The 12,709-nt window shown below is 35.3% G+C and overlaps 1 protein-coding gene across 2 annotated transcripts in view; it reads left to right on the top strand.

Annotated features, from left to right (window-relative positions):
• Nucleotides 1–4,775: 4,775 nt before the first annotated feature.
• The window catches only part of MAP3K20 (mitogen-activated protein kinase kinase kinase 20), a 143,829-nt gene continuing 135,895 nt past the window's right edge, over nt 4,776–12,709 (top strand). Inside the window, exon 1 of one of the 2 annotated variants that reach the window (XM_011357424.1) lies at nt 4,776–5,017. In XM_011357424.1, the coding sequence (XP_011355726.1) occupies nt 4,859–5,017 (159 nt within the window). In that variant the 5' untranslated portion in view covers nt 4,776–4,858. The remainder of the gene's footprint in view (nt 5,018–12,709) is intronic. The other variant, XM_011357416.2, reaches the window with a different exon arrangement.

Below are 12,709 nucleotides of genomic sequence, written 5' to 3'. Positions count from 1 at the left end.
AAGGAAATTAAAAAAAAAATTTGTCTTATTACTCAAGTACTCAAATGATTGGATTCAACCACGAAGTTAGTTATTTTCAACATTTTCAGAGTTGTGACGCACTATTAGGCTTTAAATTTCATGATATCCGTGCTCTAACTTACCCTTCAGTGCTGTGGGATAGATTCTTAGCAATATTTAAAACAGCTTTGAGAGTTTATGAAACAAAAGTTAGAATACTACAAAATTAGGACTGGGAATTGTTATATGGAGAAAAATTGCCTTTCTTGTGTAAAAGCAATTATTTTGATGTGGGACGAAAACATCATTTGATTGAGTATACTGTGTAAATACATTTATATAGGTGACACTTATTGAATTCTGCTGTATTCACTGGAGAACATGTGGAAAAATAAGAACATGATTTGATCAGGCAGCAGTCTTCCCCCAAGATGCTCAAAGTATGATTAATCAGCAACTCAGATTTTTTCATTCTTGTCATGAGTTGATCCTATTAGAGTAATGATTTTAAAATTAAAGGAGAGAAAACTTAAGGGGAAAAATAAATATATATGGTTTGACACTCATATAGATTGCAGTAGGAATCTCAATCAGGCTTTACAGCTAGATCCATGATGCTTTGCCCAGCTCACTGGAGTTAAAACCTTTACTTGTACACCCCAGGATTGTTAGTCTCTTTGGTAATCAGGTGGGACGTAATTTTGTATGGTCTCAATAAAACATTCACATAACGACGTGGTTCCATTCATGCATAGCCAGTTTCCAAATGGCAGGATGTATCACAAAATGAGTAACAGTGATTCTGGGAAGAACATGACTAGTTGCTTCATCTCAAGTGATGAAGATCTTGGAGATCTATGCTTCTCAGACGCCAGCCTTCCTCTGGCACCCTTAGGCCAATTTCAAATGTGACTGATTCTTCCTTAGTTCATCTGTATTCCCTGGACCTGCTTTGCACCAGAGAATTTAGATTTATTCATATTGATCTTTTCTTGGTTCAGGTCTCTACATTTGTTTTGGAAAGGCCTTCCTTTCCCTTCCCCCTCATTTTCCTCCTCTTTTGGACTCCAAGGCACCCAATCCTGGAGGTCCCTAATGTCCTCTTTTCCAGTCTCCTAAGAAGCCTAGGCAGCAGTTTCTGAGTTGAGATTCGTTTCACAATCCTCTGGGGGGACTTGTAAAAACTATAGGTGTCAGATTTTACTTAATCTGATTGGACTCTTCCAGCTGCAAAAGGTATAATGGAAGAATAGCCAAAAACTATTTATTCATTTATTTGTTCATTCATTCATTCAACAAATATTTTTGAGTGGAGAAGGTTCAGTGTGCCTGGCTGTGTACTAGGTGCTGAAGATTCAGATGTAAATAGAAATGACTTTTGCCTTTAGGAAATTTATAGTGTGGTGGGAATCAAGTGGGAAAGATGAACGAGTAAAGAAAGGTGTTATGGCACAGAAGGGGAGTTTAACTCTGCTCATGAGGCTCAAAAGAGCTGGTCATGGACATTAGTTGTTTCAGGAAACACACACACACACACACACACACACACAAAGACTTTTCCTAAGCAGAAACACAAACCTGTGCAAAAGTGTGGAGATATAAGAGAGATCAGTTTGTACTGGGAATTGCAAGTAGTTCCTCGTGTGTGTGGACGGAATGAGAAAATAAGAAGTAAAGGTGGCTGCAAGTGGTAAAGAAAGAATGTAAGAAAATGTCCCAGATTTAAAAGACATGAGTTACAGACAGAGAGATTTCACTGAGTGTCCTACCCATGAATGAAAAAGACTCACCCCTAATCATATGCTATTAATTTCAGGATTCCAGGAATGAAAAGGAAGAGATATGTAAAATGGATTAGTAATGAGAGTAGCATCAGACTGCTCTACAGCCACATTAGAAGCTAGACGACTATGAAGCAATACTTTTGAAATTATAAGTAAAATTATTTCCTACCTAGAATGGCATACCCAGCCAGGCTACCAATCAAGACATTTTAAGACATACACAGTCTCAAAAACAAACACACACACTCATTCTGAGTACTCTATTCAGGTAGCTAATAGCTAATGGGAGATGTGCACCATCAAAACAAGAAAATAAACTAAGAAAGAGAAGCAAGGAGATCCAAGGACAGACATTCCCACAGAGGAAAATGTGAAGGAAATTCTTAGGATGTGGAAATCCCAGTCAAAATCAGGCCTGGAGAGCAACCATTCCAGCCAGACTGAATCGAGATGAAGGGTATAGGAGGGATGTCTCTGAGAAAAAATAGAACCTCCCCGCCACCCCAATGTCTTTACTGAGAGTAGTTTTGCAATTCTTAGGAGAGTTTGAGGTTAATAAGTGTTAGGTGTATAAAAAGCTAAGCAAACAGCAAAAAAAAAAAAAAAAAAGAAAAAGAAAAAAAAAGAAAACAGCAATTAAGAGAAACAAAGTTATAACTCTAAGAGAAACAAAATTATCTAAAAGAAAAAAAGTCGTTGAATCCTACATAGCACTCCTGGAAATAACATTTACTTTGTTAGACTACTGTCAATGCTGAACATTGACTTAACTCAATGTTACAATATAGTTGGAAGCTGAGAGGATTTGGAAAGTATGACATATTTGCATGCAAAAGGTAAAGGGTGGTATATGAGAATTAAATCCTTATCTTCCACAGGGAAAAGTTATTAGATAATATCTAAAATGGAACAATCAAGAAATAGCAATATAAACAATATATTTTTTAGAAATATGGAGGTAAGTACCAGAAGAAAATGCTAAAGGAGTTTAAATTAATTCCCTCTAGAGAGAGAATTGAGTGGGGAAGGAGTGGGGCCGGGGAGTTCTATTTTATTTTTTATACATTGATCTAAATAAAAATGATCAATAAAAATATAGAACTAGCATCTGTAACACTGAAGGAATCTTGCATGTGGTAGTTTTTAGCTTGCGTATTCTATGTACCTATCTTTGGTGCATTCCTAAATTGTATCTACATTTTTTTTTATGATTAACTGAATATGAATTGAAGCGAAAGTCAGTAGGATAAATTGTTGACTCAAATATGTGTATGGACTGTATTTGGATACTATGGTCCCCCTCTGCCTGCATTTTTATGTAGAGTCTAAGCTCTCTTTTATAAGCTATCTTTTAAACTTTAGAGGATAAAGTCCTCCCTCTTGCCTTCTCTCCAAAGTAGAGCTGAGTTTAACTTTGCATAAGAAATCAGCATTCTTCAATGACCTGATGTTCCTAAAATGGCACTGCTAGTCAGCTGCACATTAAGATCTCTGAGCTATTTACATCACCCAGAAAAGCTTCAAGATGATTATAAAGAAAATTTATCAGTTTATATAGATCCAAACTGCCCCCTTCATCTTTTTATTTTGAAAACAATCAAACCCCACAGAAAAATGAAGAGTGGCAAAATGCCCATATAACGTTCACCTAGATTTGTCAGTTGTTAACATTTTTTGCCATATTCACTTCCTTTCTTTACCATTTTCTGAAGATGAGGAGTCGAACCATTTTAAATTATTTGGGAGATATACATCTCCCAGTATATCTCCCGAGAACAAAGACATCCTCATACAAAGCCAAAATACCATTATTTGCCATGGATAATTTAATATTATCTAATATGTAGTTAATATTCAGATTACCCTAAAATCCCAATAATACCTTCTGTAGATTTTTTTTTTTTTTGATCCAGAATCCAGTTAGTGATCATGCATTGCATTTAGTCATCATAGTTCTTTAAATCCTCCTCATGCTGGAAGTTTCCCTACATTTTTTAAGAAAGGTCTTTTATGACATTGACAATTATAAGGAACCCAGGCCAGTTGTTTTGGAGACTGTCCTATATGTATGAATTTGTCTTTTTGCTCCCTCGTTATAAGATTCTAGTTTACAATTTTGGCAAGAATATGTATACAAACATTTTTTATCCACCTACCTTTTATGCTGGTTCAAAAGTTTAGTTCTTTGTTTTCTCGTTTGGGTATTTTCGTTTCATTTTTCCTTTTTAATCTGTGGTCTGGCATGGGGTATGAAGGATGACCACTTACCTGGAGAATAGTAAAACATCTTAGACTGCAGAAAAATACCACTGTAATAATTTCTGGGAAGGGAACTCTGTTCCTCTGGAAACAAACAATATTTTTTAAAACATTCTTGGCAGAGTTCTTTGGATGACTTAATATATTGTAATCAAGGGCAAGTTTTCTACTCTTTAATTAAGTTTCTGCTATAGTATACGGTCCAGGGAGCCACTTCAGAAAACACTTGGCCAGCTTTTCTATCATCCCTAAGCTGAACGTTTGCTTTTGGAATCTAAACACTGAACGTGTGTTCAGATTGCAGCGTTTGGCTCTCCATGCCATAGGATGCTCAGTTGCTTAGATTATGTATATTTTGTGAGCACAAGGTGGAGGATGGCGTGCCTCGGATGCCAGAAGAGCTGTGCAAGCTCGCTGTTGAAAGCAATCTTCCCGTTTGTCAGGGCCTCATGATAGGAGACCTGGTGACACAGTAGCCTTTAGGCAGAACTCCTCGGGATGTGCAGGAAGTACTGCTACAGGTTTTGTCAGGGAAGAAATCTGAGCCATTTCTTTGTGGACAGCTGTGTTTCAGAGTCTGGGCAAGTTGCTGTTGAATTTTGCACGGGCTGCCAGGGTAAGTGTTTTCATTTTGATTTGTTTATAGTCTTGGTTTTCTTTCTCCTGAGTCATCAAGGTTCTTTCTGGAAGTTTCATAAGACTCATTACACATTATCTAAAGTGGGATTCAGAGGATTTTTCATATCTGTAATCCAACTTTTCTTTTACTTTCTTTCTGCAGATTTTGTGGAAGTATAATACTTTGTCATTATGCAATGTCGTCTCTCGGTACCTCCTTTGTGCAAATTAAATTTGACGACTTGCAGTTTTTTGAAAACTGCGGTGGAGGAAGTTTCGGGAGTGTTTATCGAGCCAAATGGATATCACAGGACAAGGAGGTGGCTGTGAAGAAGCTACTCAAAATAGAGAAAGAGGTAAGGTCGTTTCCTGCTATCAGAAATGGTCACAATAGCACTTATGTAAGCTTTTCCTCATAGAGTCAGAGGTCACAGGCTGCCAGGGACCTGGCAAGGCCTTGGGGCTGATCCACAAGGCCCTTTCCCAATTTCCATTCCGGCAGCCCCATAAATAGAAATCATTGCTGCATGTGCTTTAGGGTTGAGTTCTACTAGGGGTCATCTGAACTGAGAGGGTTTCTTTCCATGGCATGAAAGACCGAATGTTCTCTGTGCTATCCTTTGAGGGGAGGTAAGATTTCACTTTTCTTTTCCCTTGGTCATCCAATAGGGGTCGGTAAAGAGTAATGTGTCAAGTTCTCTTCCCCTTTCCATTTTTCTGTTCATGAATTTGTGGTCATCAGGAGTTGTCTTTTAAAACATAAAAAGCATTTTCTACTAAAATATAAGCATCACCAGTTTCTTGGATTTCACCTCTACTCGAAGCCAAAAGTGATGGACTTTGTTTAATAAAGAATTAACGGGTGCTAGGCAGAGCTGCCCTACTTGTAAAATCATGATAGGGTGTTGGCTTTCAGGATCTGGGATTTGCACTGGTCCTAGTCAAGCTCAAAATTCATGGCCCTTTGTCTTTCTTTGGAATGTGATACAGCATCACTCCCAAATTCACTTTAGTACCTGGAGAATAAAACTAACTGTGGCACTGACTTGCAGGGGCTCAGTGGCATTGGTAACTTTTAATAGCTACCTTCTAGGGCTTGGTTTGGTCTTTTCTGTTAATGTCCTATTTTGGCTAATTATTGTTCTTTCAGTATCTTTTTAAAGTGAAGTTTTCCATAAATATCTTTTACTCTCCCTGAACATTTCATGGTCCCCCGCCCCGCCCCCCCTTAATTGATGCCAGTGAGCCATAGCAATTGATCAGAGAAGGAAAACCAAATGGCAGCACTTTGTGGTATGTCCTACCAGCAGTGCTGTGTGATTGGGTGGTCACCGGCTGTGTTTACAGTTGTCAAAGCCAGGCCAGAGGACTAAGATACAACTGCCTTAGGGTATCTATAGGTTGTGGACAGCTTAGGAAGTGATAACTTTTAAAGCCAATGTGCATACAAAACAGAAAGGTACTATATAGAAAAAGTTTTCTCATTTCTTAATTACAAAATGTTTAATAGTAGCCAAATAATAAAACCATTTCTTATTCTGCATCGAATCCAGCTTTTTATCTAGTGAACTCTTAAAGCCTTACTAGGCAAGCACTATTATCCCCTTTGTATAGATTGGGGGATAGAGCTTTGAGAAATGTTCTGAGCCCAGGAGGGGCAAGAGAAATCCAGGAGATCAGGCCCCTTGTTCTTTATTTTTAAACTCTGAAACTTCTAGTTGACCAAGTAAGAGTAGAAAATAAACTCATTTCATTAATTTTAGTCAAAGAAGTATATGCGTGTTAATATTTTTAAACATTAGGTCATGCAACTTCAGTACAACGAACATGTTTTTATATGATTGTTAGATATGAGACTTTATGAAACGTGAAATAGATTTTGATAGGAAAACAGTAATTGCAACCCACTCCACCCACACTTGTACTTACTACCTTTTTGACTATCTTTGAAAGAGCCAAGAAATGACACAGGAAAGCACAGGAAAGGAGTGAAAGTGGGAGTTGGAAACTGCCAGATTCTGCTCTGGCATAGGCATTTAACCTGAGTGGGTACTGTTCAGAAACTGAGTCAATTATAGTAAACTGCAGTTACATAACTCATAAACTTGTAAGTAGGGAAAATAAAAACTTCTTTTCAGCTTTGGGGCTTGGTATTGTCAGTGATAAAGAGACATGGTAAATTATCGTAAGGCAATATTGCATCCCTACACTTACTACATCAACAATTCAAGATGTAGAAAATTTTGGCTAGGGGTTGGCAGTTATTGGAAAGGAAATATGCATTTCTCATATAAATTTTTGTTATACTTTATGAACTGTGTATTGGCTTGCTGGCTAGATGTTTTCTAAGTGGTAAGATAAAGGTAATAAGCTCTGGATTTTCTTTTAATTTATAGATGCAGTCCTATGTCACTTGGTCATTTTTGCCAATGAGTTTTAGAAGCAGTGGAACGTTTAATAATATGTTCGTAGCTCACTCATGTAACTCTTTAAGAATGACCTGATGCCTGATTAAATATGTTTTATGAACTTAGTGAAAGATGGAGAAATATATACCAAACTCTTTAACTTTGATTATATGTGAGAGGATAGAGGAAGACTATTTTCACTTTATCTGTAGCTCTTTAGTTTAGTAAGTATGTATTATCTTTTTCTGCTTTAGTGAGTATATATTATTTTTCTAATTTAGAAAAAAATAAAGAAAAATGGCATTTATTTAAAATCTTGGTAGTTCTTTAAAACTTTATTTTAAAAAAACTTTTATGGTTTTTCCAAGGGAAAAATTACAAGAATAATACCATGATTTCTATCATATCCTTTCCCTAGAATCACCACTTACTAACATTTTCTAACATTCACTTTCTCTCTCTACAGTATGTTTTTGATTTATACATATTCATACATATTTTATTTTTACTGAACCATGAGAGTAAATTGCAGATGCTGTGCACCTTTATCCCTAAATATTTTAGCATCTTCTAAGTACACAAGCATAATACAGCTATCAAATTCAGAAAATTTAACACTGATACAGTATTACTTATTATATAGTCTATATTCAAATTTTTACCAGTTGTTCCAATAATGGCTTTTTATGGCATTTTTTTCCCAACCCAGGATCCATTCCAGGATCACATATTGCATTCAGTTGATATATCTGTTGAGTTTCCTTTTTTCCATAGTAAAAATACCTATTTTACTTTAGTAATTAATAATTAAGTTGTTGGAAGATACTTTGAGGCTATGTAAATATCTTCCCTCAATAAACATTACCCGATGTTATTACCATCCATTGGTGATTCTTGTTTGAATCAAATATTATGACAGTTACTGTGTAGAAAGCAAAAAGTTCTAACATAAATGAGTCTGCCTTTCTTCTTTTCTTCCTTTTCTCCTTCCTGACTTTCTTTACTTATTTATTCATCCACTTATTCATTTACTTATTGTTTCGTTATAGACTTATAGATTCCTTTCCAAATTCAAAATATTACCGCCCATTATTATTGTTTTTCACTTTCCTGCTTAAATTGTCCCCAATTTACCCAGTAAAGGTCCCTTCAAATTGACTCCTGTGTCCTTTTGATATGTCTTCATCATCATCATTTTTTTAGCATTTCTTTACTTTTTAGCACAAAAAGATTATCTAGTTGCTACCCCATTCCTGGAGTCAGCCATTTTTTTAAAGATGCCCTAATTCAGGGTACACGATTTGGAAGTATGATATTTAGAATCCAAAGTTTGGATACTAGATTTGTTTACTGTAGACTTTTAAAAAAAATTAGCCTTTGTTCTTTTGAGAGAAAGAATGGGTATAGATAAATTTTATTTATAGAAGCTTTTAATTTAAAATTAAATATCATACATCCAGATAGCTATGATCTATGATATGTGCCTGTTACAAACGTAAATTGGTAAATTTTTAGAGTTTAGCAAAATGTATCAAAAATCTTAAAATATTTACTTCCTTTGAGCTAGAAATTTTATTCTTGAGACTTAGGAAGTAGGAAATATTCAGAAATAGGCAGAAAGATGGATATAATAGGCAGTTCATCTTAGATGTATAATGGTGAAGAACTGGAAACAACCCAAGTGTCCTACAACAAATTATCTTTTAAATCATGGTGCATGGTACAGACACATGCAAAAATAAATATGTGAGGTGATGGATGTGTTAATTCAATTGTGGGAAACTTTCACAATATATACATACATTAAAATCGTGTTATACACTTAAATATGTTACAGGGTTTTTTTTTTGTTAATTATACCTCAATAAAGCTGAAAAAAATGAATTCTATTGCATTTGGAAGAATATTTAAAGAGCTAGGAAAATGCTTGTAATATACTCATAAGTGGTAAAAGCAAGTTAGTTGCAAAATGTTTAATATGATCCTAAGTGTCTGCTTGGTGTCTGTATAGTGTTTTTATCGTGCTTATATTTCCTTTAGTTTTCACATTTTTCTGTGATGGTATCATTTCTTTTTCTCCCCAACCTTTTATTATGAAAATTTTCAAAAAGAAAGTTGAAAGGGGGTCTTATAGCGAACAACTGTATGTCAACCATCTAGGGTCTGTCATGAACATAAATACTTGCTTTATTGCATATATATCCAGCTATGTAGTCTTTCATCCTTCAGTCCACTTTGATGCATTTCAAAATAAGTTACAGGCATCAGTGTATTTCCCCTTAAATTCCCTTAAGGCATGCATATTCTTAATAGAGTTCATTATGTGTTTACAGTTTTGTTTTTGTTTTGAGGTAAAATTTACATACAAGAAGTACACATCACTAAGTTTTGACAAATGTAAACACCCTGTGACCCATTTATATTTACTTTTATAATCAGTAAATACTCAAAAATTATACCTCTGGTAATTCGTCACTAAGGATGTTCAAGTGAATTGAGTTTTATAAATCTCTTTAGTATGTCACAAATCACTAATTTTCCAGTCTCAATATGTGCCTCTAAAATGTTTAGTGTTTACTTTTCCATGGCTCTTCATAGCAGCGCCGTAGGATTTTTAGTGGTAATTTGGCTTGTTTATGTTAGTTCTAGATTTACTTACAGTGCACTATTTTTTAAAAGTTTTCAACAGAAAAAATATGATCTAAGGATATATAGGTAAGAAAATAAACCATTATTGTATCTTTTTGGTAAAATCCAGTTAGCTGAGATCAAACCAAACTGCTTAGGCAGAAATCAAAGCAAGGAGTAGAGAGGGAAAAGAATGACATTGTGGATCACAGTTTCCTCTTTCTTGCTACTGCTGACTAAGAGAACAGCAAGCACCTCATCAGCTTCACAAGTGGACTTTTAGAAAGGGTTAATCATGCAGCTTCATTTTACACTTGCAATGTATTTGTTGATATGTTGAACCAGACATGTCTGTATATGGCATTTTTTGGTGTCTGAGAGATGGAAACCTGGAAGCATTTGTATTAACTTGAGATTTGTTGATATTCAGCTGAGAGCAGGAAACCAAATTTAAGTATGAAATGAAAAAAAAAATGATTTTTAAAAATTTCCCCAGAAGAATTAAAAAGAAGCAGAATTCTCAAGAGGTGAAATATGAAGCTTTTTCTTCATTTGCCTTATCTTTTCAAGGCAGCGCTCCCTTTATTAAAAAAAAATTTTTTCCCTGCCAAATTTGACTGTTGTAGAAATGTTCAAAGATGTATAAATTCAAGTTTCAAAATTGTCCCACACCATAAATGTTTATGGATAAAAAGAGAAGGTGAAAATGTCGAAACTAGCTATAAGAATAGGAGCTATCAAGGACAAAGTGGTGTAGAAGTTAGATCATATAAAAATATTCTGAGTCCACGTCTGTATTTCCTCCTTTACTAAGTCTAGAATATTCATTCACAAAATTTTTTTTTAAGGAAGAACTATCTTATGTTTTAAATATTGATATATGTTGACAGCCTTAGGACTTTTAACTTTTCTAAATGATGTTTGTGTATGCAAACACAGTCCTGTGAGAATTATATAACTAATTCTATTAAATTTATCACTTTAATCTTGCATTTAATCATCTTTCTTTTATATTGTATATATAGATTTTTGTTTTAATGATGTTTACTTTTTTTAGATCTGTCTATTTCTTTTTTGAAAGAATTATTCTATTTGCATTATTTTGATTAAAAGCGCTTTTTAAAGTATGTAATCAGATAACTAAAAAAGAACAGGAGCTATCAGTAACTTTTTATATGGAGGGGGAACTATCCATGTGAAATAGAAAATGCAATCTTAATATTGACACAAAACTCAGAAAAAAACTAAAAGTAAAAGCTTTTCATATACAGACTTTATCAACATGAGAGCATTTAGTGCTTCATAGAAGACTAGTTACGTTATCACTTTATTAGTTCATAGGAGACCCCCTTTTCTTTTCTTTGTACTTCTGTAGCTGATTTCTTATTAATGAATTTTTTGTGTTTGCTTTAATTGCAGGAATGTTGTTTTAATATTTCCCCCACTCTTTTTCCCTGAACATAATAAAGAAGAATAATACACATTTACTTTCTTTGTAAATCCTCTCAGTATTTAAATACATCGATGGGCCAGAATAAACGAAAATTCAATATCTTGGATACTTGATAAATGCCATTGAATTCTGATATAGTTTCTGTGATAATTTGTTCAAAACGGTACTCAAGAATGACCTCTTGGTATGTTTAAGCATCAAGAGGATGAATTTAAGTCTACCAGAGCTGACATTTTAAGTTGCTTCTTTGAAGCGTCCATAGTCTCTGTGCTAAACCTATTTGTTATAGCATGTCCACATACCTAATCTCTTCCTGTTAGCTCAGGAGTCCCTTCATGAGCTATTTAAGACAACCCCATGCAACATTTTTCTCACCCCAATCAGGATTTACCCATTCTGGATTCTATTGTTTTAGGTCAGTGGTTCTCAAAGTGTGGTTCCTGGACCACTAGCATCAAGCATCACCTGGGAACTGGTTAGGAATGCAGATTCTTGTCCCTCACCCATAACATGCTTAACATGCTTGTCAGAAACTCTAGTGTATGGGGCTGGCAATCTGTACTGTAACAAGCTTTCCAGATGTTTCTGAAGCCCTCTAGAGTTTGAGAACCACTGCTTTGGCCTGTACCTAGTCGATCATATGTCAAGTACAAGTGATCAGTATGTTAACTTCAGTTCAGAATTTTAGGTACCTTGTCAAACTGGTGGTGGAGAAACTTTTGTTATTAGAGGCTTTTTAGATGCTTGTATTCACCATGTTCAGGTAACCGCATGTGCGCAGGCCCTGCTTGCCAATGTTATTGAGCATGATAAACTAAGGACTGACTTAGGAATGGCAAACGTTCATGAAACCTCAGGTAAATACTTTAAGATTTTAAGCCTTTCCAACACTGGTTCTCACCTAACTTTCCAGCTTTGTCTTTCATTTTCTGACCCAAATTCCCTACTCCCGTTCAACTGTTCTTCTGTCCTACTTTCCCATTTTTGTAACCTGTCCACATTCTTTCCTTCACTTGTAATTCCTTTGTCCTCTCTGCTTGGGCAGATCCTATTCATTCTTCAGCTGTAATTTTTTCCTTCTTTGTGAAATATTCTCAGGTCCCACAATCATAATTTTTCTCCCTTTCTGAATTTATACCAGTTAGCACCCATACCACTAATTTGACATGTGATTAAAACTGCCTTGTGACTCTAGTATTACTGTTAGCTGTTGTCACTTTTCACTGTGAACGTCTTCTCATTTGAAAAGTGGGGCTAATAACAATATCTGCATCATAGGATGATTGAGAGGATTAAATGAAATAACAGATGTAAAAATATCTAGAAAAGTGCTTGACATGTGAAAAAACTTGGACTGTCTGCCTGCTGTATTTTCACGACCATACTCTAAAGTCAAGATAGCAGATTGGCGTTGTGTTTTGTGAAAACTTCAATTTGTTGTTTTCTAGAACTTTATGTTGAGAAGGGATCAGAGGCCACACTTGCAGTCTGTAGGAAAGAGGCATGGCAAGGCTCAGCATGAACGTGGAAGGGCAGGCACGTAAGCAGTGTATTCAGCA

This window comes from Pteropus vampyrus, unplaced genomic scaffold (assembly GCF_000151845.1).
Source record: "Pteropus vampyrus isolate Shadow unplaced genomic scaffold, Pvam_2.0 Scaffold2, whole genome shotgun sequence".
Lineage (NCBI taxonomy): Eukaryota > Metazoa > Chordata > Mammalia > Chiroptera > Pteropodidae > Pteropus > Pteropus vampyrus.
This window is presented reverse-complemented; position numbering and strand designations above follow the sequence as displayed.